Below are 26,740 nucleotides of genomic sequence, written 5' to 3' on the forward strand. Positions count from 1 at the left end.
CTCCAGCATGGCCTCTCAGGTTTTGGTATACGAATCTCATTCGGATGGCCAGTTGCCAACGTTGGACACCTCCGTTTTAAACCAGACCTTTTCTTTCTCAAGGCCATTTTTTCCATCAGGATCTCAAATCATTAAATTTGAAGGGATGGAGATTGAACGCTTGGTTTTTAGTCATAGAGGTTTTTCTGACTCATTGATTAATACTATGTTTCAGGCTCATAAATCTGTCTCTAGAAAGATTTATATTGAGTCTGGAAGACCTACTTTTCTTGGCATTCTTTTAAAATTCATAGAATTTTATTATTTTTTCAGGTTGGTTTGGATAAGGTTTTGTCTTCAGTTCTTTGTTAGGACAAATCTCTACTCTTTCTGTTCTTTTTTCACAGAAATATTGCTAATCATCCTGATATTCATTGTGTTGTACAGGCTTTGGTCCATATCAAGCCTGTCATTAATTCAATCTCTCCTCTTTGGAGTCTCAATTTGGTGCTGAGGGCTTTACAGGCTCCTCCGTTTGAAACTATGCATTTTCTGAACATTAAATTACTTTCTTGGAAAAGTATTGTTCCTTTTGGTTATTTCTTCTACTAGAAGAGTTTTTGAGTTATCTGCTCTTTTTTGTGAATATCCTTTTCTGATTTTTCATCAGGATAAGGCAGTGTTACTTCCTGATATTCATCATTTTTTTTCAGGTTTTGATTGATATCAAACCTGTCATTAAGCCAATTTCTCCTCCTTGGAGTCTTAATTGGGTTCTGAAGGTTTTTCAGGCTCTTCTATTTTGAGCATATGCTTGCTCTGGACATTCATTACTTTCATGGAAAGTATTGTTCTTTTTGAACATCTCTTCAGTTAGAACAGTTTTTGAATTATCTGTTCTTTCTTGTGAATCTCCTTGTTCTGATTTTTCATCAGGATAAGGTGTTTTTTTGCTGTCCTCATTTCAATTTTCACCTAAGTTGTGAATTCTAACAACATTAATGGAGGAATTATTGTCTTTTCCTTGTGTCCTAATCCTAAGAATTCTTTGGTAAGATTCTTACATTCTTTAGGATGTGGTAAGAGTTTTGAAATATTATGTTGAAACTACTCAGATTTCAGACAGACTTCTAGTCTATTTGTTATCTTTTCTGGTTTTAGGAAGGTCAGAAGGCTTCTGCCATTTCTTTGGCATCTTGGTTAAGCTTTTGACTCATGCTTATTTGGAGTCGTATTATTCCCCGTCTCAGAGGATTACGGCTCATTCTACTAGGTCAGTTTCTACTTCCTGGGCTTTTTAAGAATGAAGTTTCTGTTGATCAAATTTGCAAAGCAATGACTTGGTCTTCTTTGCATACTTTTACTAAATTCTACCATTTTGATGTTTTCTCTTCTTTAAAAGCAGTTTTTTGGTAGAATAGTACTTCAGGCAGCTGTTTCAGTTTGATTCTTCTGCTTATAATTATTAAAATTGAAACTTTTGATTTGGGTAGTGGATTATTTTTTCAGCGGAATTGGCTGTCTTTATTTTATCCCTCCCTCTCTAGTGACTCTTGCGTGGAAGTTCCACATCTTGGGTATTTATATCCCATACGTCACTAGCTCATGGACTCTTGCTAATTACATGAAAGAAAACATAATTTATGTAAGAACTTACCTGATAAATTCATTTCTTTCATATTAGCAAGAGTCCATGAGGCCCACCCTTTTTTTTATGGTGGTTATGATTTTTTTGTATAAAGCACAATTATTCCAATTCCTTATTTTTTTTATGCTTTCGCTCTTTTCTTATCACCCCACTTCTTGGCTATTCATTAAACTGAATTGTGGGTGTGGTGAGGGGTGTATTTATAGGCATTTTAAGGTTTGGGAAACTTTGCCCCTCCTGGTAGGAATGTATATCCCATACGTCACTAGCTCATGGACTCTTGCTAATATGAAAGAAATGAATTTATCAGGTAAGTTCTTACATAAATTATGTTTTTTGTATTTTTTTATTTAAAAACATAAGGTAATTAAATTATTTGCCACTGTTTTGACTGCACAGTGTGCCCAGGTAGGCATCAAATTGCACTACCTTAAAGGGACAGTATACACTCATTTTCATATAACTGCATGTAATAGACACTACTATAAAGCATAAGATGCACAGATATTGATATAAAAATCCAGTATAAAACTGTTTAAAAACGTACATAGAAGCTTTCAGTTTAGCTCTGTTGAAAAGGTAGCTGGAAAGCCCACTGCAAGTGGGAAATAAGACACTCCCCCTCCCCCTTCTTTTGCATATGAAAAGACCCTTTACACAAACAGGAGAAAGCTGGAGAAGGTAGCTGACGGTATTCAAATAAAACTTTGGGGCTTGGTTAGGAGTCTGAAAATCAGAGCAATGTTATTTAAAAATAAGCAAAATTATACATTTAAAAAACAAACAAACTTTATGGGCTTTATAAATAGATCATCTACAAAACATTTATGCAAAGAAAAAATGTGTATAATGGCCCTTTAATTCTTAGTATTGAGACACCTGTTGTTCAGGTTGACCAGTAGATGGTGCTGTTCTGATTATTTTACATTCAGTATTGCCACAAAATAGTTTCAGCTCCATTGTTATTTTCCATCTTGCATAACTTCATCATAAAACCGGTTCCTTTTACCACAGCAGCGTTTATTACCCCCTGCATTACCTCACCACTGACATCTCCTGTCTTCAGCTATCCACATTTACCTCCGACACACATTTCACTCCTATAGCACATAACTCTGCATTCTCAGGTGCTTCCTGTTATGCTGTTCACCAAACTCCACCGCTCCCTAATGGTTAGCACAGCCCACAGTAGATACAACAATAAAGCAAAAATACAATAATAATAATGTGATGTACAGGTAATGGAAAGGTTTTAGCATGAGCTGCCCTCTTATTTACATGTACTAAGGTAATATGTACTAAAGTTTGAATTTGACAAATCTAGCCAAATAGATGTCCCCAAGACGTGTAATTACTCAAAATACCTTTATGGAAATTAATTTAAATGTCAAATAAAGTTTTCAATCAATGTATATAACTGAATAATATTTTTTGATGACGGCGTCCCTTTAACGTAATAAATTTTTGGGGGGTTTATTGTCCCTTTAAATCACAGATACATTAGATAATCATGTCCATAGTTTTAATTAATACAGGCTATCCATTTCAAAAATTGTAGCTGATTTTGAAATACATTTCTTTAGGTGCAGCAAAGAATAATTAGGTGTCTGTGTTCTATTACATCAGTTGTCCTGAACCTATTTTATTTATTCACTTGCACAATAAACTTTTGCAATTCAGTTGCGACACCTTTTGTTTGTCCATGACAATAACTACATAAATGGAATGCGTTGGAATAAACATGTCATTATGGTGAGCTAGTAACTATGTGTGCTGATTTCACTATGGGTAAACCTAAAAGCTTTTCAAGATAAATAGCTTATGTTCAGCCAAGGATATTATCTACAGTATGTGTATAATGATAGATTTCACTGAACAAAAATATGCTAAATAACTCATCCCTTGGAGGTTATCACCCTCATTACAGAGACATTTTCCCAATGTTCTAATTCTCTTTGCTGGCAGTAATGGGGGGTGTAATTTCAGATTGTTCTGCCACTTTAGTTGAAATCACTGCTACAGGTTAATGATACCTTCTCATGAGTGATATAAATGCATACTGCAATTTAGTTACTAGATTAACACAGTCCAATGAAATATACATTTAATTCTGCAGCTTTTCCCATTTCTAGTCACAGATTTTGAATATTCATGTGTTGTTTTTATTATTATAAGTAGTTTCTTAGTGCTGAATACAAGCATAGGGGTTCACAATGTCACTGGCCCGTGGCAAAACGCACAGATAAAACTGACCACACAAAACAGATGAGTAGGGTCGTGAGCCAGAGTATACAGGTATGTTTTTCCAAAAATGACTTACAGGTGATAGGATAACCTGTGACAGACACGATTACTTTAGATACCATACTGGAGTCATTTGATGATATTCAAACTACTTTAGAAGTCATTTGCACATCATCAGGCTTGTAAAGTCATCAGCTAAGGTAAAACATTCTGGTTGATGAATTCAGAATGATTAGCAGATAACCTTACTGATTACTTTAAAAGCATGAACAGCCAGTGAATGACTCTAGAGTCATCTCATTTAAATATTTTGGCCTGTGGACATACTTCAGGATGGCTTCTGATGACTGATCTGGAGTAATTGATTACTTCAGAATGACTCCAGGAAAATCATCCTTTTTGATTAGGGAAGCGCTATTAGTGCGCTTAGTAAAAGCACAAAAATACTTTTTATTTTTTTATTTTTAAAGGGATCTTGTCAGACATGTTGATCATATAATTATTTTTTTTTTAAAGCAGGTGACTATTAGCATAAAGTAAGACACCTTTTAAAACGTCTTAACATAATCTTAAACGAACAGTAAAGTTAAAATTAAACTTCCATGAGTCAGATGGAGCATGCAATTTTCAAGTACCTTTAAAATTAATTTCTGTTATCAAATACGCTTCATCCTTTTGGTATCTTTTCTGGAAGAGCATACCTTGGTAGGCTCAGGACCAACAATGCAGCAAAGTTATTTGGTAACTTTAAACAAGTCTTTTATCATTGGCTCACCAGATGTGTTCTACTAGATCCTAGTGTAGAATTGCTGCTCTGAAGATGACTTTAACTATACTGTATGTACAACCCCTTTGCACAGTTATATACATGCAAGTGCAATAATAAAATGCTGTTATACAGAGCATCTTCTTTATGCTCTTGCATGTCTCTTTAAAAAATTATCACAGTGTGAGTAATAAAAGGACCTGGTAAATTGTGGCTGCGCATATATGTGTCTTGTCATTGGCTTAGCAGATGTGTTCAGCTAGCTCACAGTAGTGCATTGCTGCTTTTGAGAGTACTCTTGAACAATAATACCAAGAGAATGAAGCAATTTTAATAATAGAAGTAAATTGTAAAGTTGTTTAAAATTGCATGTTCTGTATTGTAAAGTGTTTTCTTCCTAATTGCTGGTGGGAATAACACTCCTCGCCAGCAGGAGGAGGCAAAGAGCACCACAGTAAAACTGTTAAGTATAGCTTCCCTACCCACAAACCCCAGTCATTCTCTTTGCCTTTTGTGCATGGAGGAGGGGAAGTTTAGTGTGTATTTAAAATAGTTTTTTTCTGAGAAGATTGATTACTTCAAGCAAATTTCAGGGTATAGCCATACTCCAAGTTAGTCTTTGCTGTCGAGCTGTGGTGGCTTTAAAACAGTGGGGGACTTGAAAAGAGGTGCTTGCTGCATTTTCCCCATATCGCTGCCCTAGTTTGAGATACCAAAGTTGGTTACTTTGTTATCTGTCTTTTTTCCAGGTCTCTGTGAGGAAGAGGTGTCCTCTCATACCTAGGGACTGTCTCCATGCCGGACAGCTGAGCAGGTAAGAAGCTTGTCTTCCAGGTGGGAGATAGGGGCACCTAAGTGATTTTACCTTGCTAATGTATAGGGAGGATATTAGTTCACCCTGGTGTAAGGGCTACGCTAAGGCATGGCTGCAGGCATAGTGATTAAGTTGAGAGACTAGAATCTAGGTTTGATCTAACCTAAACAGTTTAGGGGAATCGGTTTTGGATTTAAGCATGTGTGTTTTTGTCAATACTTTTTAATTGTGTGAGCACTGTGTGTTGGGATTTGAAATACTTTATTTAATTATAACGCCATAGCAGCGTGTGTATTACTTTAGGCCATGTCCCCTCCTTCGTAGCTCCTCGGGAGGTTTTCAAGCCTCCCTTATGTTTGATCACGTGATCGGCCCTTCTGCTCTGTTCTCTACGGAGGCTTTTTCATATCGGCTTCGGCAGTTCTCAGAGAAAGCGCAAGAGGGGAGGTTGGAAGAATCCTGTTACGTGGTGGTGGTAAGGAGACGCCTCAGTATACTGGGTGTGGAGGGAGGTTTAGTCGGAGCGATAACGCTCATCTTATGTTATAAGCTTTTTTTATTATCATTCCCAATAGCGCTTATTTTTTCTTCAACATGAATTATTATATATATCTTTCAAAAGGCTACGGCCTGTGGAGATGGTGAACAGGCATGTCTGACATGGATCAGGAATCCGTTCAATTCATCCCATGTTTGTTGTGTTTAGACACACAAATTGCAGCCCCCATTCAATTCTGTTCCTCCTGTGTTAAACAGATATTACAGGGTAAGGATTTTTTTTTTAAATGTGGAACCTAATGTCTCTTAGGAGGATGCTGTCCAGGTATTACCAGGGCCATCTCATATTTCGTCCCAATCCTCTATGGCATCTAACACTGTGTCCTGTGGTTCCTTGCTAACTCCCAGGGGAGTGTTTTTAAAGGCAGAGATTGCTGTACAGGTATCCTCTGTTGTATCTGCAGCCTTAGCCGAGTTTACCAGATTTCAGGGGAAGCGCAAGAGGAAAACTAAGAATTCAGATAACAAGGTATCTGTTCCTGGCACTGAGTCTCAGGCTCCTCATAAATCTGAGGATGAGGAAGACTCTCATTCTGAGGTTGAGATCTCAGATTCGGACAGTATAATTCCTTCTTCTGATGGTGAAGGAGTTTCCTTCAGATTTAAGCTTGAACACCTTCGGTTACTATTAAAAGAGGTTTTAGCTACCTTGGATGATTCAGAGACCCAGGCGGTAGTCACGCCTAAGACGTCTAGTAAACGTAATAGTTTTTTGACGTTCCTTCCTCTTTGGAGGTCTTTCCTGTGCCAGATCGAGCTAAGGAGATCATAACTCAGGAATGGGAGAAGCCAGGAGTGACTTTTACTCTTTCTCTGGTGTTTAGAATTTTTTTTTCCGGTGGAGACATCTATCAAGGAGCCTTGGTCTATGGTGCCCAAGGTGGAAGGGGCCATTTCTACCCTGGCTAAGAGAACCACTATTCCTATTGAGGATAGTTGCTCTTTCAAGGATCCAATGGATAAAACGGTGGAGGCGTACTTAAAAAAGATTTATGTACATCTAGGTCTCCAATGGCCAGTAGTATGTATTGCCACGGTGACTAGTGCAGCTTCCTATTGGTTTGATGCTTTGTCTGATTCTGTTCAGGAAGAGATGCCTTTAGACGAGATTCAGGATAGGTTTAGGGCTCTTAAGTTAGCCAATTCCTATATTGCAGACGCTGTTTCGCAGTTTTAGCCAAAAGGGCTTTATGGCTAAAGTCTTGGTCAGCCGATGTTTCGTCTAAGGTCAAGCTTATGGCACTTCCTTACAAGGGAAAGACCTTATTTGGACCAGGTTTGGCGGAAATAATTTTTGACATTACAGGCGGAAAGGGGTCCTTTCTGCCTCAAGATAAGAAGAACAGACCAAAGGTAAATCAGTGTAATTCTTCATACAAACAGGGCAATAGCAAGCTCTCCTGGAAACCAAATCAGTCTTGGAGCAAGGGGAAGCATTCTAAAAAGCCCACGACTGACTCTAATTCCGCTAGAAGGGGTGGCCCCCAATCCAGGATTGGATCAGGTAGGGGGCAGACTGTATCAGTTCTCTCAGACCTAGATAAGAGACATTCTGGACCTTTGGGCTGTGGAAATTGTTTTTCAGGGCTACAGGTTGGAGTTCAGAAATTGCTATCCCAGAGGCAGTTTTCACCTTTCCAGATTATCTGCAGACCGGATAAAAAGAGAGACGTTCTTGAAATGTGTTTAAGGTCTCTCGTCTCTGGGAGTAATTGTCCCTGTTACAAAGCAGGAGCAGGGTCTGGGATTTTACTCAAACCTATTTGTGATTCCCCAAAAAAATGGGACCTTCCGGCCCATTCTAGACCTAAAATGTCTAAACAAATTCCTCAGGGTTCCATCCTTCAAGATGGAAACCATTCTTACGATTCTTCCATTGATTCAAGAAGGTCAGTTCATGATGACCATAGATCTAAAGGATGCATACTTGCATGTTCCCATTCACAGAGATCATCACAAATTCCTGAGGTTTGCTTTTCTCAACCAACACTTCCAGTTCGTGGCCCTACCTTTTGGCCTTGCCATGGTTTCCAGGAAATTCTCAAAGGTTCTAGGAGCTCTCTTGGCGGTGGTTCGGTCCAGGGGGATTTCAGTGGCTCCCTACCTGGACGACATTCTGGTTCAGGCTCCATCTTTCTCCAACATTGGTGTGTCCGGTCCACGGCGTCATCCATAACTTGTGGGAATATTCTCTTCCCCAACAGGAAATGGCAAAGAGCACAGCAAAAGCTGACCATATAGTCCCTCCTAGGCTCCGCCCACCCCAGTCATTCTCTTTGCCGTTGCACAGGCAACATCTCCACGGAGATGGTGAAGAGTATGTGGTGTTTAGTTGTAGTTTTTTATTCTACTATCAAGAGTTTGTTATTTTAAAATAGTGCTGGTATGTACTATTTACTCTGAAACAGAAAAGGATGAAGAGTTCTGTTTGTGAGAGGAATATGATTTTAGCAGCAGTAACTAAAATCTTTTGCTGTTTCCACATAGGACTGTTGAGATGAGATAATTTTAGTTGGGGGAAACAGTTAGCAGACTTCTCTGCTTAAGGTATGACTAGCCATATTTCTAACAAGACTGTGTAATGCTGGAAAGCTGTCATTTTTCCCCTCATGGGGACCGGTAAGCCATTTTCTTAGTCTCAAACAGAATAAAGGGCTTAATATGGGCTATAAAACTGGTAGACACTTTTATGGGCTAGATCGATTGCTTTATTTGGGCATTTTATACAGCTTGAGGTTAAAATTCACACTTTATAACTTTGGGGAAGTTATTTTCACGGCAGGCACTGGCTTAGACACCTTCCCAGTCAGGAAGGGCCTTCTTTGTAGTAGGGAGAGCCTCATTTTCGCGCCATTACTACGCAGTTACTTTTGAGAGCAGGACATGCAGCTGCATGGGTCTGGAAGTAGTTGAAAAGGTCCCTAGAAGGCTTCATTTGGTATCGTATACCCCCCTGGGTTTGGTAAAGTCGCAGCAAAGGCTGTAGCTGGGACTGTAGAGGGGTTAAAACTATAAACGGCTCCGGTTTTGTCATTTTAAGGGTTAAAGGTCTGAAATTTGGGGTGCAATGATTTGAGTGCTTTAAGACACTGTGGTGAAAATTTGGTTAAGATTGAACAATTCCTTCATAGTTTTTCACATATTCAGTAAAAAAGTGTGCCCTGTTTAAAATTTAAAGAGACAGTAACGTTTTTATTTTAAAACGTTTTTTGTACTTTATTGACAAGTTTAAGCCTGTTTAACATGTCTGTGCCTTCAGATAAACTATGTTCTGTATGTATGGAAGCCAATGTGTCTCCCCCTTCAAAATTGTGTGATAATTGTGCCATAGCGTCCAAACAAAGTAAGGACAGTACTGCCACAGATAGTAATGTTGCCCAAGATGATTCATCAGATGAAGGGAGTAGACATAGTTCTACATCATCTCCTTCTGTGTCTATACCAGTTATGCCCGCGCAGGCGACCCCTAGTACTTCTAGCGCGCCAATGCTTGTTACTATGCAACAATTGACGGCAGCAATGGATAACTCCATAGCAAATATTTTATCCAAAATGCCTGCATTTCAGAGAAAGCTCGATTGCTCTGTTTTAAACACTGTAGAGCAGGAGGGCGCTGATGATAATTACTCTGTCATACCCTCACACCAATCTGAAGTGGCCATGAGGGAGGTTTTGTCAGATGGGGAAATTTCTGATTCAGGTAGAATTTCTCAACAGGCAGAACCTGATGTTGTGACATTTAAATTTAAATTAGAGCATCTCCGCGCACTGCTTAAGGAGGTGCTATCTACTCTGGATGATTGTGACAACCTGGTCATTCCAGAAAAATTGTGCAAGATGGACAAGTTCCTAGAGGTTCCGGTGCACCCCGATGCTTTTCCTATACCCAAGCGGGTGGCGGACATAGTGAATAAGGAGTGGGAAAAGCCCGGTATACCCTTTGTCCCCCCTCCTATATTTAAGAAATTATTTCCTATGGTCGACCCCAGAAAGGACTTATGGCAGACAGTCCCTAAGGTCGAGGGGGCAGTTTCTACACTAGCCAAGCGCACTGCTATTCCTATCGAGGATAATTGTGCTTTCAAAGATCCTATGGATAAAAAATTGGAGGGTTTGCTTAAAAAGATTTTTGTACAGCAAGGTTACCTCCTGCAACCTATTTCGTGCATTATTCCTGTCACTACAGCAGTGTGGTTCTGGTTCGAGGAACTAGAAAAGTCGCTCAGTAGAGAGACTCCGTATGAGGAGGTTATGGACAGAATTCACGCACTTAAGTTAGCTAATTCCTTTATTTTAGATGCCGCTTTGCAGTTAGCTAGATTAGCAGCGAAAAATTCAGGGTTTGCAATTGTGGCGCGCAGAGCGCTCTGGCTAAAGTCTTGGTCAGCGGATGTATCTTCCAAGACAAAATTGCTTAATATCCCTTTCAAGGGCAAAACCCTTTTTGGGACAGAATTGAAAGAGATTATCTCAGACATCACTGGGGGTAAGGGCCATGCCCTCCCACAAGATAGGCCTTTCAAGGCCAAGAATAAGTCTAATTTTCGTTCCTTTCGCAATTTCAGGAACGGACCGGCCTCCAACTCTGCAGCCTCTAGACAAGAGGGCAATGCTTCACAAACCAAACCAGCTTGGAAACCGATGCAAGGCTGGAACAAGGGTAATCAGGCCAAGAAGCCTGCTGCTGATACCAAAACAGCATGAAGGAGTAGCCCCCGATCCGGGACCGGATCTAGTAGGGGGCAGACTCTCTCTCTTCGCTCAGGCTTGGGCAAGAGATGTTCAGGATCCCTGGGCACTAGAAATAGTTTCTCAGGGTTATCTTCTGGAATTCAAGGAACTACCCCCAAGGGGAAGGTTCCACATGTCTCACTTATCTTCAAAACAAATAAAGAGACAGGCATTCTTACATTGTGTAGAAGACCTGTTAAAAATGGGAGTGATACACCCAGTTCCAACTGTGGAACAAGGAATGGGGTTTTACTCAAATCTGTTTGTAGTTCCCAAAAAAGAGGGAACCTTCAGACCAATTCTGGATTTAAAGACTCTAACAAATTTCTAAGAGTGCCATCGTTCAAAATGGAAACTATTCGAACAATCTTACCTACAATCCAAGAGGGTTAATTTATGACTACCGTGGATCTAAAGGATGCGTATCTACATATTCCTATCCACAAAGATCATCATCAGTTCCTAAGGTTCGCCTTTCTGAACAAACATTACCAGTTTGTGGCTCTCTCATTCGGTCTAGCCACTGCTCCAAGGATTTTCACAAAGGTACTCAGGTCCCTTCTAGCGGTTCTAAGACCAAGGGGCATTGCAGTGGCACCTTATTTGGACGACATTCTGATACAAGCGTCGTCTCTGTCAAAGGCAAAGGCTCACACAGACATCGTTCTGGCCTTTCTCAGATCTCACGGGTGGAAGGTGAACATAGAAAAAAGTTCCCTGTCTCCGTCGACAAGAGTTCCTTTCTTGGGGACAATAATAGATTCTTTAGAAATGAAGATTTTCCTGACAGATGTCAGAAAGTCAAAACTTCTAAACGTTTGTCAAGTTCTTCACTCTGTTCCACGTCCTTCCATAACTCAGTGCATGGAAGTAGTAGGGTTGATGGTTGCAGCAATGGACATAGTTCCTTTTGCGCGAATTCATCTAAGACCATTACAACTGTGCATGCTGAAACAGTGGAATGGGGACTTTACAGACTTGTCATTGTCACGACCGACGCCAGTCTAGTGGGCTGGGGCGCGGTCTGGGACTCCCTGAAAGCTCAGGGTCTATGGTCTCGGGAAGAGTCTCTTCTCCCGATAAACATTCTGGAACTGAGAACGATATTCAATACTCTCAGGGCTTGGCCTCAACTAGCAAAGGCCAGATTCATAAGATTCCAATCAGACAACATGACGACTGTTGCTTACATCAACCATCAGGGGGGAACAAGGAGTTCCCTGGCGATGAGAGAAGTGACCAAAATCATAAAATGGGCGGAGGATCACTCCTGCCACCTATCTGCGATCCACATCCCAGGAGTGGAAAACTGGGAGGCGGATTATCTGAGTCGTCAGACATTCCATCCGGGGGAGTGGGAACTCCACCCGGACATATTTGCCCAGTTGACCCAATTATGGGGCATTCCAGACATGGATCTAATGGCGTCTCGTCAGAACTTCAAAGTTCCTTGCTACGGGTCCAGATCCAGGGATCCCAAGGTGACTCTAGTGGATGCATTAGTAGCGCCTTGGACCTTCAACCTAGCTTATGTGTTTCCACCGTTTCCTCTCATTCCCAGGCTGGTAGCCAGGATCAAACAGGAGAGGGCCTCTGTGATTTTGATAGCTCCTGCATGGCCACTCAGGATTTGGTATGCAGACCTGGTGAATATGTCATCGGCTCCACCATGGAAGCTACCTTTGAGACAGGATCTTCTAGTTCAGGGTCCATTCGAACATCCAAATTGAACGCTTGATTTTATCTAAGCGTGGGTTTTCGGATTCTGTGATAGATACTCTGGTTCAAGCCAGAAAACCTGGAGTAAGATTAAAGTTCCTAGGATCCTTTTCTTTCTCCAAGAAGGTTTGGATAAGGGATTATCAGCGAGTTCTCTAAAAGGACAGATTTCTGCTTTATCTGTCTTGTTACACAAACGACTGGCAGCTGTGCCAGATGTTCAAGCTTTTGTTCAGGCTTTGGTCAGGATCAAGGCTGTTTACAGACCTTTGACTCCTCCCTGGAGTCTGAATTTAGTTCTTTCAGTTCTTCAAGGGGTTCCGTTTGAACCTCTACATTCCATAGATATCAAGATGTTATCTTGGAAAGTTCTGTTTTTGGTTGCTATTTCTTCTGCTAGAAGAGTTTCTGAGTTAGCTGCTCTGCAGTGTATTCCGCCCTATCTGGTGTTCCATTCAGATAAGGTTGTTTTGCGTACTAAACCTGGTTTCCTTCCAAAGGTTGTTTCCAACAAAAATATTAACCAGGAAATAGTTGTGCCTTCTTTGTGTCCGAATCCAGTTTCAAAGAAGTATGTAGTACGTGCTTTAAAGTTCTATTTAGAAACAACAAAGGTTTTCAGACAAACGTCTTCTCTGTTTGTCGTTTATTCTGGCAAGAGGAGAGGTCAAAAAGTTACTGCTACCTCTCTTTCATTTTGGCTGAAAAGCATCATCCGATTGGCTTACGAGACTGCCGGACGGCAGCCTCCCGATCGAATCACAGCTCACTCTACTAGGGCTGTGGTTTCCACATGGGCCTTCAAGAACGAGGCTTCTGTTGATCAGATATGTAAAGCAGCGACTTGGTCTTCCCTGCACACTTTTGCCAAATTCTACAAATTTGATACTTTTGCTTCTTCTGAGGCTATTTTTGGGAGAAAGGTTTTGCAAGCCGTGGTGCCTTCCGTTTAGGTAACCTGATTCGCTTCCTCCCTTCATCTGTGTCCTAAAGCTTTGGTATTGGTTCCCACAAGTTATGGATGACGCCGTGGACCGGACACACCAATGTTGGAGAAAACAGAATTTATGCTTACCTGATAAATTACTTTCTCCAACGGTGTGTCCGGTCCACGGCCCGCCCTGGTTTTTTAATCAGGTTTGATGAATTTCTTTCTTTAACTACAGTCACCACGGTACCCTATAGTTTCTCCTGTTTTTTTCTCCTGTCCGTCGGTCGAATGACTGGGGTGGGCGGAGCCTAGGAGGGAATATATGGACAGCTTTTGCTGTGCTCTTTGCCATTTCCTGTTGGGGAAGAGAATATTCCCACAAGTTATGGATGACGCCGTGGACCGGACACACCGTTGGAGAAAGTAATTTATCAGGTAAGCATAAATTCTGTTTTTCCTCAAGCAGCATCTCACACTGAGATGTTACTGTCTTTTCTCCGATCTTACGGGTGGAAAGTAAATTTGGAAAATTGCTCCCTGGTTCCGGCGAGGAGGGTAGTCCAAACAAGAGTGCAAACTGCCGATCAACATCCTGGAATTGAGGGCAATATACAACGAGCTAATGGCTTGGCCTCAATTGGCTTTGGCCCAGTTTATCAGATTCCAATCAGACAACATAACCTCAGTGACTTAAGTCAACCACCAGGGGGGAACTCAGAGCTCTCTAGCCATGAAGGAGGTGACTCGGATCATTCTGTGGGCGGAGTAACACTGTTGTTGCCTTTCTGCCATTCACATCCCGAGAGTGGACAATTGGGAAATCGGATTTCCTAAGCAGACAGGCATTCCATCCCGGGGAGTGGGAGTCTTATCCGGAGGTGTTCTCCAGGTTAACGTCTAAATGGGGGATACCTGAGTTGGATCTGATGGCGTCTCGACAAAATGCCAAGCTTCTGAAGTACGGTTCGAGGTCGAGGGTTCCTCAGGCCTTCTTAATAGATGCGTCGACAGTCCCTTGGAACTACTGAATAGCCTACCTGCTTCCTCCGTTTGCTCTTCTTCCACGGGTGATTGCTCGTATAAAACAGGAAAGGGCATCTGTGATCCTAATTGCCCCAGCTTGACCTCGAAGGATCTGGTATGCGGACCTAGTGGAGATGTCTCTACCTCTGTGGAGGTTACCCTTGAGGAAGGACCTTCTACTTCAGGGGTCACAACCAGTAACACCCGCAGAAGTGACGCCAAGTACCTCTAGTGCGTCGACTTCATTTACTTTACAAGACATGGCCACAGTTATGAATACAACCCTCACAGCGGTTTTATCTATCCTGCCTGGTTTACAAGAAAAGCGTGACGGCTCTGGGTTAAGAACAACTGCTGAGCCTTCTGACGCTTTAGTAGTTCTAAACTTTTGAACATCCCTTTCAAAGGAAAGACCCTATTCGGGCCTGAACTGAAAGAGATTATTTCAGACATCACTGGAGGGAAAGGCCACACCCTCCCTCAGGATAAAACAAATAAAATGAGGACCAAACAAAATAATTTTCGTTCCTTTCGGAACTTCAAGGGTTGTCCCGCTTCAGCTTCCCCTGCTGCAAAGCAAAAGGGGAATTTTGCCCAATCCAAGTCAGTCTGGAGACCTAACCAGGCTTGGAACAAAGGTAAACAGGCCAAGAAGCCTGCTGCTGCCTCCAAGACAGCATGAAGGGGTATCAGAAAAAATGTATAACAGGAGCACCAAGTATATGGATAAAAAATCAAACTTTATTTAGAACATAAAGGGTATCTTAACCCCTGGGTAAGAACATACAATTATAGTTAAACAGATGACAAAAAGGCTGACCGGTTTCGGCTGTTGCCTTACTCCTAGCCTGCTTAAAACTGTCTGTCAGTTCTCAGATTTAAAAACCATCATCTGTGATCCTATTGGTTCAAAAACCCCACACCCCTCATTGTAACTCCCTTCAGCTGGGATCAATTAACCCTCCTTGTCAACATAGCTGCACTAGTCTATTTAATCAATATTACAAAATTACAAAAAGAGTGAGTTCCTAACCTCCTATTTATCATTAGTACTCAATATTTAATAAGTGCCAAACAACGAACAATGACAAATGACAGAATCTATCAGTTGGGTCTATTCAACAATTATATTGCATCTATGTATAGAGAAACTGTCTCTGAGTTGAAACCGCTTGTATAAAGAGACATGTATAAACACGAGTACTGTGTGTTCTGGTATCTAACCTGTCTCTTTTAACAGCTCTCAGGTCACAAACCAAACCAGCTTGGAAACCGATGCAAGGCTGGAACAAGGGTAATCAGGCCAAGAAGCCTGCTGCTGATACCAAAACAGCATGAAGGGGTAGCCCCTGATCCGGGACCGGATCTAGTAGGGGGCAGACTCTCTCTCTTCGCTCAGGCTTAGGCGAGAGATGTTCACGATTCCTGGGCGTTAGAAATTGTGTCCCAGGGATATCTTCTGGACTTCAAAGACTCCCCCACAAGGGGGAGATTTCATGTTTCTCAATTGTCTGCAAACCAGACAAAGAGAGAGGCGTTCTTACGCTGTGTAGAAGACCTACATACCATGGGAGTGATCCCTCCAGTTCCAAAAGCGGAACAAGGGCTAGGTTTTTTTGTTTTTTTTGTTTTTTTCCAACAAGCTTTATTGACAGAAAAAAATTTGACAACATACTTTAAAGACAATTGTGCAACAAGAAACAGTAATATTGTAGACAATTCTCATGGACACTAATCTTTTTATCCATCTCAAGAAAAGCCATAAATCGTAATGTCCAATGAGAGAATAAAGGGGCTAGGTTTTTACTCAAACCTGTTTGGGGTTCCCAAAAAAGAGGGAACTTTAAGACCAATCTTGGATCTCAAAATTCTAAACAAATTCCTCAGAGTACCATCATTCAAGATGGAGACTATTCTGACTATTCTACCTCTGATCCAGGAGGGTCAATATATGACTACCGTGGATTTAAAGGATGCATATTTACACATCCCTATTCACAGAGATCATCATTAATTCCTCAGATTCGCCTTTCTGGACAGGCATTACCAGTTTGTGGCCCTTTCCTTCGGGTTGGCCACGGCTCCCAGGATTTTCACAACGGTGCTAGGGTCCCTTTTGGCGGTTTTAAGACCGTGGGGCATAGCAGTGGCGCCTTATCTAGACGACATCTTAATTCAGGCGTCGACTTTCCAGTTAACCAAGTCTCACTCGGACATCGTGTTGGCTTTTCTGAGATCTCACGGGTGGAAGGTGAACATATGAAGAGTTCTCTCTTCCCTCTCACAAGAGTTTCCTTCCTAGGGACTCTGATAGACTCGGTAGAAATGAAAATATTTCTGCGGAGGTCAGAAAATCAAAACTCTTAACCACTTGCCGAGCTCTTCATGCCATTCCTCGGCCATCAGTGGCTCAGTGTATGGAGGTAATCGGACTCATGGTAGCGGCAATGGACATAGTTCCTTTTGCCCGCCTACACCTCAGACCACTGCAACTGTGCATGCTCAAACAGTGGAATGGGGATTATGCAGATTTATCTCCGCAAATACATCTGGATCAGGAGACAAGAGATTCTCTTCTCTGGTGGTTGTCTCAGGACCACCTGGCTCAGGGAATGTGTTTACGCAGGCCAGATTAGATCATTGTAACAACAGATGCCAGCCTGCTAGGCTGGGGTGCAGTCTGGAACTCCCTGAAAGCACAGGGCTTATGGTCTCGGGAGGAAACTCTCCTCCCGATAAACATTCTAGAACTGAGAGTGATATTCAATGCGCTTCAGGCGTGGCCTCAGCTAGCTGCGGCCAAATTCATCAGATTTCAGTCGGACAACATCACGACTGTAGCTTACATCAATCACCAAGGAGGAACACAAAGTCCTCTAGCGATGATGGAAGTGATCAAAATAATCTGATGGGCCGAGACTCACTCTTGCCATCTTTCAGCAATCCACATCCCAGGGGTAGAGAACTGGGAGGCGGATTTCCTAGGTCGTCAGACTTTTCATCCGGGGGAGTGGGAGCTCCATCCGGAAGTATTTGCCCAGCTGACTCAGCTATGGGGCACACCAGAATTGGATCTGATGGTGTCCCGTCAGAACGCCAAGCTTCCTTGTTACGGGTCCAGGTCCCAGGATCCCCAGGCGGTACTGATAGATGCTCTAGCAGTGCCTTGGCCCTTCAATCTGGCCTATGTATTTCCACCGTTTCCTCTCCTCCCACTTCTGGTTGCCAGAATCAAGCAGGACAGAGCTTCAGTGATTTTGATAGCACCTGCGTGGCCACGCAGGACTTGGTATGCAGACCTGGTGGACATGTCATCGTTTCCACCGTGGACTCTGCCGATGAGGCAGGACCTTCTGATCCAAGGTCCATTCAAGCATCCAAATCTAATTTCTCTGCGTCTGACTGCTTGGAGATTGATTGCCTGATTTTTTTTCAAAGCCTGGTTTCTCTGAGTCGGTCATTGATACCCTGATTCAAGCTAGAAAGCCTGTCACCAGGAAAATCTATCATAAGATATGGCGCAAATATCTTTATTGGTGTGAATCCAAGGGTTACTCATGGAGTAAGATTAGGATTCCTAGAATATTGTCTTTTCTCCAAGAAGGATTGGAGAAGGGATTATCAGGTAGTTCATTAAAAGGACAGATATCTGCTCTGTCTATTCTTTTACACAAACGTCTGGCAGATGTCCCAGATGTTCAAGCTTTTAGTCCGGCTTTAGTCAGAATCAAGCCTGTATTTAAACCCGTTGCTCCGCCATGGAGCCTAAACTTAGTTCTTAAAGTTCTTCAAGGGGTTCCGTTTGAACCTATGCATTCCATAGATATTAAGCTTCTATCTTGGAAAGTTCTGTTTTTAGTAGCTATCTCTTCGGCTCAAAGAGTTTCTGAGTTATCTGCTTTACAGTGTGACTCACCTTATCTGGTTTTCCATGCAGATAAGGTTTGCGTACCAAACCTGGATTCCTTCCCAAGGTTGTTTCTAATAGGAATATCAATCAGGAAATTGTTGTTCCTACGCTGTGTCCTAATCCTTCTTCAAAGAAGGAACGTCTGTTGCACAATCTTGATGTGGTTCGTGCTTTAAAGTTCTACTTACAAGCAACTAAAGATTTCCGTCAAACATCTTCATTGTTTGTTGTTTATTCTGGTTAGCGGAGAGGTTAAAAGGCTACGGCTACCTCTCTTTCTTTTTGGCTGAAAAGCATCATCCGTTTGGCTTATGAGACTGCTGGCCAGCAGCCTCCTGAAAGGATTACTGCTCATTCTACTAGAGCAGTGGCTTCCACATGGGGTTTTAAAAATGAGGCTTCTGTTGAACAGATTTGTAAGGCGGTGACTTGGTCTTCGCTTCATACTTTTTCCAAATTTTAAAAATTCAATACTTTTGCTTCTTCGGAGGCTATTTTTGGGAGAAAGGTTCTACAAGCAGTGGTGCCTTCCGTTTAAGGTACCTGCCTTGTCCCTCCCTTCATCCGTGTCCTAAAGCTTTGGTATTGGTATCCCACAAGTATGGAGGAATCCATGGACTCAATACATCTTGCAAGAGAAAACAGAATTTATGCTTACCTGATAAATTTCTTTCTCTTGCGATGTATCGAGTCCACGGCCCGCCCTGTCTGTTTAAGACAGGTAGTATATTTTTATTTAAAATAAATTCAGTCACCTCTGCACCCTATAGTTTCTCCTTTTTCTTCCTAGCCTTCGGTCAAATGACTGGGGGATGGAACTAAGGGAGGAGCTATATAGACAGCTCTGCTGTGGGTGCTCTCTTTGCCACTTCCTGTTAGGGAGGAGAATATCCCACAAGTATGGATGAATCCGTGGACTTGATACATCACAAGAGAAAGAAATTTATCAGGTAAGCATAAATTCAGTTTTTTCATGCGGATAAGGCGGTTCTTCGCACAAAGTTGTGATTCCTTCCCAAAGTTGTTTCTACTAAGAATATTAATCAGGAAATTGTTGTTCCATCGCTGTGTCCGATGCCTTCTTCAGATAAATAACGTTTGTTGCTCAATTTGGATGTGGTTCGTGCTCTTAAGTTTTATTCGGAGGCGACTAAGGACTTTCGCAAGTCTTCTGCTCTCTCTTTTTTTTTTTTTTAATCATAGAGGTCAGAAAGCTACAGCTTGTACCCTTGCTTTTTGGTTGCGAAGTGTGATTCGCCTGGCGTATGAGTCTGCTGGGAAGCAACTTCCAGAGATAATTATGGCTCATTCCTCTTCTTGGGCTTTCAAAAATGAAGCTTCTATGGAGCAAATTAGCAAGGCTGCAACTTGGTCTTCTTTACTTACTTTTTCCAAATTTTACAGATTTGATACTTTTGCATCGACTGAGGAAGGTCCTTCAAGTGGTGGTGCCTTCCATTTAGGTATGCTTGTTCTTTACCCCCCCCCCCCTATTCATCTGTGTCCTCTAGCTTGGATATTGGTTCCCAACAGTAATTAAGATGAACCCATGGACTCACCATATCTTAGGAAGAAAACTAAATTTATGCTTACCTGATAAATGTATTTCTTCAAGATAGGGTGAGTCCACGGACCCACCCTTTTTTTTTGTCTTTTTTAAGAATTTTTGACTAAACCTCAGACACCGCCGCACCTTCTGTTGCTTTCTTTTCTCCATTCATTTTCGGTCAAATGACTGGGGTTTGTGGGTAGGGAAGCGATGCTTAAGTTTTACTGGGGTGCTATTCCCAACAGTAATTTAGATGAACAAGTGGACTCACCATATCTTGAAGAAATACATTTATCTGGTAAACATACATTTTGTTTTCTAATTTTTGTGCTTAATAAACTTTTTTTCTTGTCAGTCTTGTGGGTTCTTATCCTTATCACCCAATGCCACTATGAGAGATGGCCATATCAGCTACTAGGAGTTTATACTCCAGAATTTTTATTGTTAAAAAAGATAATCCCTTTATTACCCATTCCCCAGTTTTGTATAACCAACACGGTTGTATTAATACACTTTTTAGCTCTGTGATTACCTTGTATCTATAGTCTGCAGGCTGCCCCCTTATTTCAGTTCTTTTGACAGACTTCAAAAGTAACTCTAAGGGCGTTAGCACAATGTTATCTGTGGCAAACGTGAACTAATGTCCTCTTGATGTGAAAAACTGTCAAATGCATTCAGATAAGAGGTGGCCTTCAAGGGCTAAGAAATTAGCATATGAGCCTCAGCCTACCTAGGTTTAGCTTTCAACAAAGAATACCAAGAGAACCAAGCAAAGTTGAAGATAAAAGTTGTCTAAAATAGCATGCCCTATCTGAAACATGAAGGTTTAATTTTGAATAGACTGTCGCTTTAAGCTTTTAAAGTGATGGTAAATTTGAACAGATCACTTTGCATAAACATAATCTTTGCCATGAAACAATGCTAATAACGTTTTCATCTTATATAATAATCCTATTAAAGATGTGATTTACATACTAAAGCTTTTAGCGCTTTTCGCCTGCCCCTCCTCGCCTTACTCAATTTTTTTTAGCCCGGATAAGTGCAAAATTATTTAAAACTTGCAATATGGGGGAAAGCGAGAGAGCAAAAGAGAGGGGGGCGGGAGAGAGCACAAAAGAAAGTGAGGAGAGAGAACAAAAGAGAGGGAGATAGAGAGAAGGGGGAGAGAGAGAGAGCAAAAGAGGGGGGGGAGAGAGAGAGAGCAAAAGAGAGGGGGGAGAGAGAGAGAGAGAGCAAAAGAGAGGGGGAGAGAGAGAGAGAACAAAAGAGAGGGGGAGAGAGAGAGAGAGCAAAATAGAGGGGGAGAGAGAGAGAGAACAAAAGAGAGGGGGAGAGAGAGCAAAAGAGAGGGAGAGAGAGAGAGCAAAAGAGAGGGGGAGAGAGAGAGCAAAAGAGAGGGGGGAGAAAGAGAGAGAGCAAAAGAGAGGGGGGAGAGAGAGCGAGCAAAAGAGAGAGAGAGAGAGCAAAAAAGAGGGGGGAGAGAGAGCAAAAGAGAGGGGTGAGAGAGAGAGCAAAAGAGAGGGTGGACAAAGAGACCAATAGAGAGGTGGAACGAGAGAGAGCGCAAAAGAGATTGGGGAGAGAGAGCAAAAAAGAGAGGGAAGAAAGAGCAAAAGAGAGAGTGGAGAAACAGAGGGGGGAGAGAGATCAAAAGAGAGGTGGAGCGAGACAGAGCGTAAAAGAGAGGGGGGAGAGAGAAAGCAAAAGAGAGGGGGGGGGAGCAAGGGGTGGGAGTGCTGTACTGCAAAAAATGGCCCATGTGAACAGGCTTTAGGATTAGTATGTGTGTGTGTGTATACACAGTGAGGCAAAAAAGTTTTTAGTCAGCCACCAATCGTGCAAGTTCTCCCACTTAAGAAGATGAGAGAGGTCTGTAATTTTCATCATAGGTATACCTCAACTATGAGGGACAAAATGTGGAAACAAATCCAGACAATCACATTGTCTGATTTGGAAAGAATTTATTTGCAAATTATGGTGGAAAATAAGTATTTGGTCAATATCAAAAGTTCATCTCAATACTTTGTTATATATCTTTTGTTGACAATGAAAGAGGTCAAACGTTTTCTGTAAGTCTTCACAAGGTTGTCACACACTGTTGCTGGTATGTTGGCCCATTCCTGCATGCAGATCTCCTCTAGAGCAGTGATGTTTTGGGGCTGTCGCTGGGCAACACAGACTTTCAACTTCCTCCAAAGGTTTTCTATGGGGTTGAGATCTGGAGACTGGCTAGGCCACTCCAGGACCTTGAAATGCTTCTAACGAAGCCACTCCTTCGTTGCCCGGGCAGTGTGTTTGGGATCATTGTCATGCTGAAAGACCCAGCCACATTTCATCTTCAATGCCCTTGCTGATGGAAGGAGATTTGCACTCAAAATCTCACGATACATGGCCCCATTCATTCTTTCATGTACACGGATCAGTCATCCTGTTCCCTTTGCAGAGAAACAGCCCCAAAGCATGATGTTGCCATCTCCATGCTACACAGTAGGTGTGGTGTTCTTTGGTTGCAACTCAGCATTCTCTCTCCTCTAAACACGACGAGTTGTGTTTCTACCAAACAGTTCTACTTTGGTTTCATCTGACCATATGACACTTTCCCAATCCGCTTCTGGATCATCCAAATGCTCTCTAGCATACTTCAGACGGGCCCGGACATATACTGGCTTAAGCAGGGGGACACGTCTGGCACTGCAGGATCTGAGTCCCTGGCGGCGTAGTGTGTTACTGATGGTAGCCTTTGTTACGTTGGTCCCAGCTCTCTGCAGGTTATTCACTAGGTCCCCCCGTGTTGTTCTGGGATGTTTGCTCACCGTTCTTGTAATCATTTTGAACCCACGGGGTGAGATCTTGTGTGGAGCCCTAGATCGAGGGAGATTATCAGTGGTCTTGTATGTCTTTCATTTTTTAATTATAGCTCCTACAGTTGATTTCTTCACACCAAGCTGCTTGCCTATTGCAGATTCAGTCTTCCCAGTCTGGTGCAGGTCTACAATTTTGTTTCTGGTGTCCTTCGACAGCTTTTTGGTCTTCACCATAGTGGAGTTTGGAGTGTGACTGTTTGAGGTTGTGGACAGGTGTCTTTTATACTGATAACAAGTTCAAACAGGTGCCATTAATACAGGTAATGAGTGGAGGACAGAGGAGCCTCTTAAAGAAGAAGATACAGGTCTGTGAGAGCCAGAAATCTTGCTTGTTTGTAGGTGACCAAATACTTATTTTCCACCATAATTTGAAAATAAATTCTTTCCAAATCAGACAATGTGATTGTCTGGATTTGTTTCCACATTTTGTCTCTCATAGTTGAGGTATACCTATGATGAAAACAATGGGCCTCTCTCATCTTCTTAAGTGGGAGAACTTGCACAATTGGTGGCTGACTAAATACTTTTTCCCCCCACTGTATATATGTATGTGTGTGTGTGTGTGTGTGTATATATATATATATATATATATATATATATATATATATATATATATATATATATATATATATATATATATATATATATATATATATATATATATATATATGAAAATGTATGTTTGATTGCACTTATGACTTGTTTTCAAAAATGTTTTTATTTTTTTAAAAAGGGGGACTTCCAGCAATGATACAAAATAACTGAATACCTTTCAAATTGTTGTTATTTTCTTTTCAGTTTACTTCCTGAATCTCCTAGATGGTTGTATTCTCAAGGATATAAAGACAAAGCTGAGGAAATATTGCAGCACATGGCCCGTGGCAATGGGAACCAATGTGCGAAAATACATTTAAAAGAATGTGCAGTAACCAGAAAATCTAGTGATTCAGCACACAGTGTATTCGATATAGTAAAATATGGAGTACTTTTCTGGAGAACGATTATCTTAATGTATATCTGGTGAGTATTTTTTTTTTGTCTTTTAAATTAGTTGCTATTTTCTGTTTTATTAAAGGGACAGTCTAGTCCAAAATAAACTTTCATGATTCAGATAGGGCATGTAATTTTAAACAATTTTCAAGTTTACTTTTATCACCAATTTTGCTTTGTTCTCTTGGTATTCTTAGTTGAAAGCTTAACCTAGGAGGTTCATATGCTAATTTCTTAGACCTTGAAGGCCACCTCTTTTCAGAATGCATTTTAACAGTTTTTCACCACTAGATGGTGTTAGTTCATGTGTTTCATATAGATAACACTGTGCTCATGCACGTGAAGTTACCTGGGAGCAGGCACTGATTGGCTAAACTGCAAGTCTGTCAAAAGAACTGAAATAAAGGGGCAGTTTGCAGAGGCTTAGATACAAGATAATCACAGAGGTTAAAAGTATATTAATATAATAGTGTTTGTTATGTAAAACTGAGTAATGAGTAATAAAGGGATTATCTGTCTTTTAAAACAATAACAATTCTGGTGTAGACTGTCCCTTTAAGTTAGCTACCAGATTATTTCACTTTTTTTTGGTTCCCAGTCCTTTCCTTAAAGGACCTGTAAACTCTGAAAATGTATTTACATATTTAAAAAATGCCAAATGTAGATAATATATGCTTTTAAAATATATCAGTTCTTGTAATATATATTAAATGTGTAAAAAAAAAAGAAATACCTGTAAATATCCTATAAGTATTTAATTACTGGCTACCTCAAACTCTGTTCTCTTTTTTTTTTCTTCTATAAGGTACGACAAGTCCACGGATTCATCTTTTACTTGTGGGATATTATCCTCCTGCTAACAGGAAGTGGCAAAGCGCACCACAGCAGAGCTGTCTATATAGCTCCTCCCTTAGCTCCACCCTCCAGTCATTCTCTTTGCCTACTCTAAGTACTAGGAAGGATAAAGTGAAAGAGGTGATAAAATATTATTTCTTCTGTTATGTGTGATCAGTCCACGGGTCATCATTACTTCTGGGATATAACTCCTCCCCAACAGGAAATGCAAGAGGATTCACCCAGCAGAGCTGATATAGCTCCTCCCCTCTACGTCAGTCCCAGTCATTCTCTTGCACCCAACGACTAGATAGGATGTGTGAGAGGACTATGGTGATTATACTTAGTTTTTATGACTTCAATCAAAAGTTTGTTATTTTACAATAGCACCGGAGCGTGTTATTATTTCTCTGGCAGAGTTTGAAGAAGAATCTACCAGAGTTTTTTACTATGATTTTAACCGGAGTAGTTAAGATCATATTGCTGTTCTCGGCCATCTGAGGGAGGTAAAGGCTTCAGATCAGGGGACAGCGGGCAGATGAATCTGCATTGAGGTATGTAGCAGTTTTTATTTTCTGAATGGAATTGATGAAAAAATCCTGCTATACCGTTATAATGACATGTATGTATACACTTCAGTATTCTGGGAATGGTATTTCACCGGAACTACTCTGTTAAAGGTCACTAATCCTTTTAATAAATATTATCATGTTAAACGTTTTTGCTGGAATGTAGAATCGTTTACATTGCTGAGGTACTGAGTGAATATATGTTTGGGCATTATTTTCCACTTGGCAGTTGTCTGCTTTAAATTGTGACAGTTTCGTTTCTCCTCACTGCTGTGTGTGAGAGGGAGGGGCCGTTTTTGGCGCTCTTTTGCTACGCATCAAAAATTTCCAGTCAGCTACTATTATATTTCCTGCATGATCCGGTTCACTGACAGATCTCAGGGGTCTTCAAACTTCTTTGAAGGGAGGTACATTCTCTCAGCAGAGCTGTGAGAATTTTATATTGACTGTGAATAAAAACGTTACTCTATAATTTTTTATGTCAAATTTAGTTATTGTTATTTACTAATGGGAACAAACCTTTACTAAAAGTTGGGTTATTTTAAAGTCGATGCTATAACTGTTTTTCAGTTCATTATCTCAACTGTCATTTAATCGTTTAAGTACCTCTTTGAGGCACAGTACGTTTTTGCTAAAAAAGATTATAACCAGGTTGCAAGTTATTGCTAGTGTGTTAAACATGTCTGACTCAGAGGAATATATCTGTGTCATTTGTTCCAATGCCAAGGTGGAGCCCAATAGAAATTTATGTACTAACTGTATTGATGCTACTTTAAATAAAAGTCAATCTGTACAATGTGAACAAATTTCACCAAACTGCGAGGGGAGAGTTATGCCGACTAACTCGCCTCACGCGGCAGTACCTGCATCTCCCGCCCGGGAGGTGCGTGATATTATGGCGCCTAATACATCTGGGCGGCCATTACAGATAACATTACATGATATGGCTACTGTTATGACTGAAGTTTTGTCTAAATTACCAGAACTAAGAGGCAAGCGTGATCACTCTGGGGTGAGAACAGAGTGCGCTGACAATACTAGGGCCATGTCTGATACTGCGTCACAGCTTGCAGAGCATGAGGACGGAGAGCTTCATTCTGTGGGTGACGGTTCTGATCCAAACAGATTGGATTCAGATATTTCAAATTTTAAATTTAAATTGGAGAACCTCCGTGTATTACTAGGGGAGGTCTTAGCGGCTCTCAATGATTGTAACGCCGTTGCAATACCAGAGAAACTGTGTAGGTTGGATAAATACTTTGCGGTACCGGCGAGTACTGACGTTTTTCCTATACCTAAGAGATTAACTGAAATTGTTACTAAGGAGTGGGATAGACCCGGTGTGCCGTTCTCACCCCCTCCAATATTTAGAAAGATGTTTCCAATAGACGCCACCACTCGGGACTTATGGCAAACGGTCCCTAAGGTGGAGGGAGCAGTTTCTACTTTAGCTAAGCGTACCACTATCCCGGTGGAGGATAGCTGTGCTTTTTCAGATCCAATGGATAAAAAATTAGAGGGTTACCTTAAGAAAATGTTTGTTCAACAAGGTTTTATATTGCAACCCCTTGCATGTATCGCGCCGATTACGGCTGCGGCAGCATTTTGGAT

General features: G+C 41.3%; 1 protein-coding gene across 1 annotated transcript in view; it reads left to right on the forward strand.

Annotated features, from left to right (window-relative positions):
• The window catches only part of LOC128639980 (solute carrier family 22 member 15-like), a 747,078-nt gene that overhangs the window by 277,424 nt on the left and 442,914 nt on the right, over positions 1-26,740 (forward strand). The window contains exon 6 of the mRNA XM_053692271.1: positions 23,535-23,756. Within this exon, the coding sequence (XP_053548246.1) occupies positions 23,535-23,756 (222 nt within the window). The remainder of the gene's footprint in view (positions 1-23,534; positions 23,757-26,740) is intronic.

Source organism: Bombina bombina, chromosome 9 (genome assembly GCF_027579735.1).
Source record: "Bombina bombina isolate aBomBom1 chromosome 9, aBomBom1.pri, whole genome shotgun sequence".
NCBI classification, from domain to species: domain Eukaryota; kingdom Metazoa; phylum Chordata; class Amphibia; order Anura; family Bombinatoridae; genus Bombina; species Bombina bombina.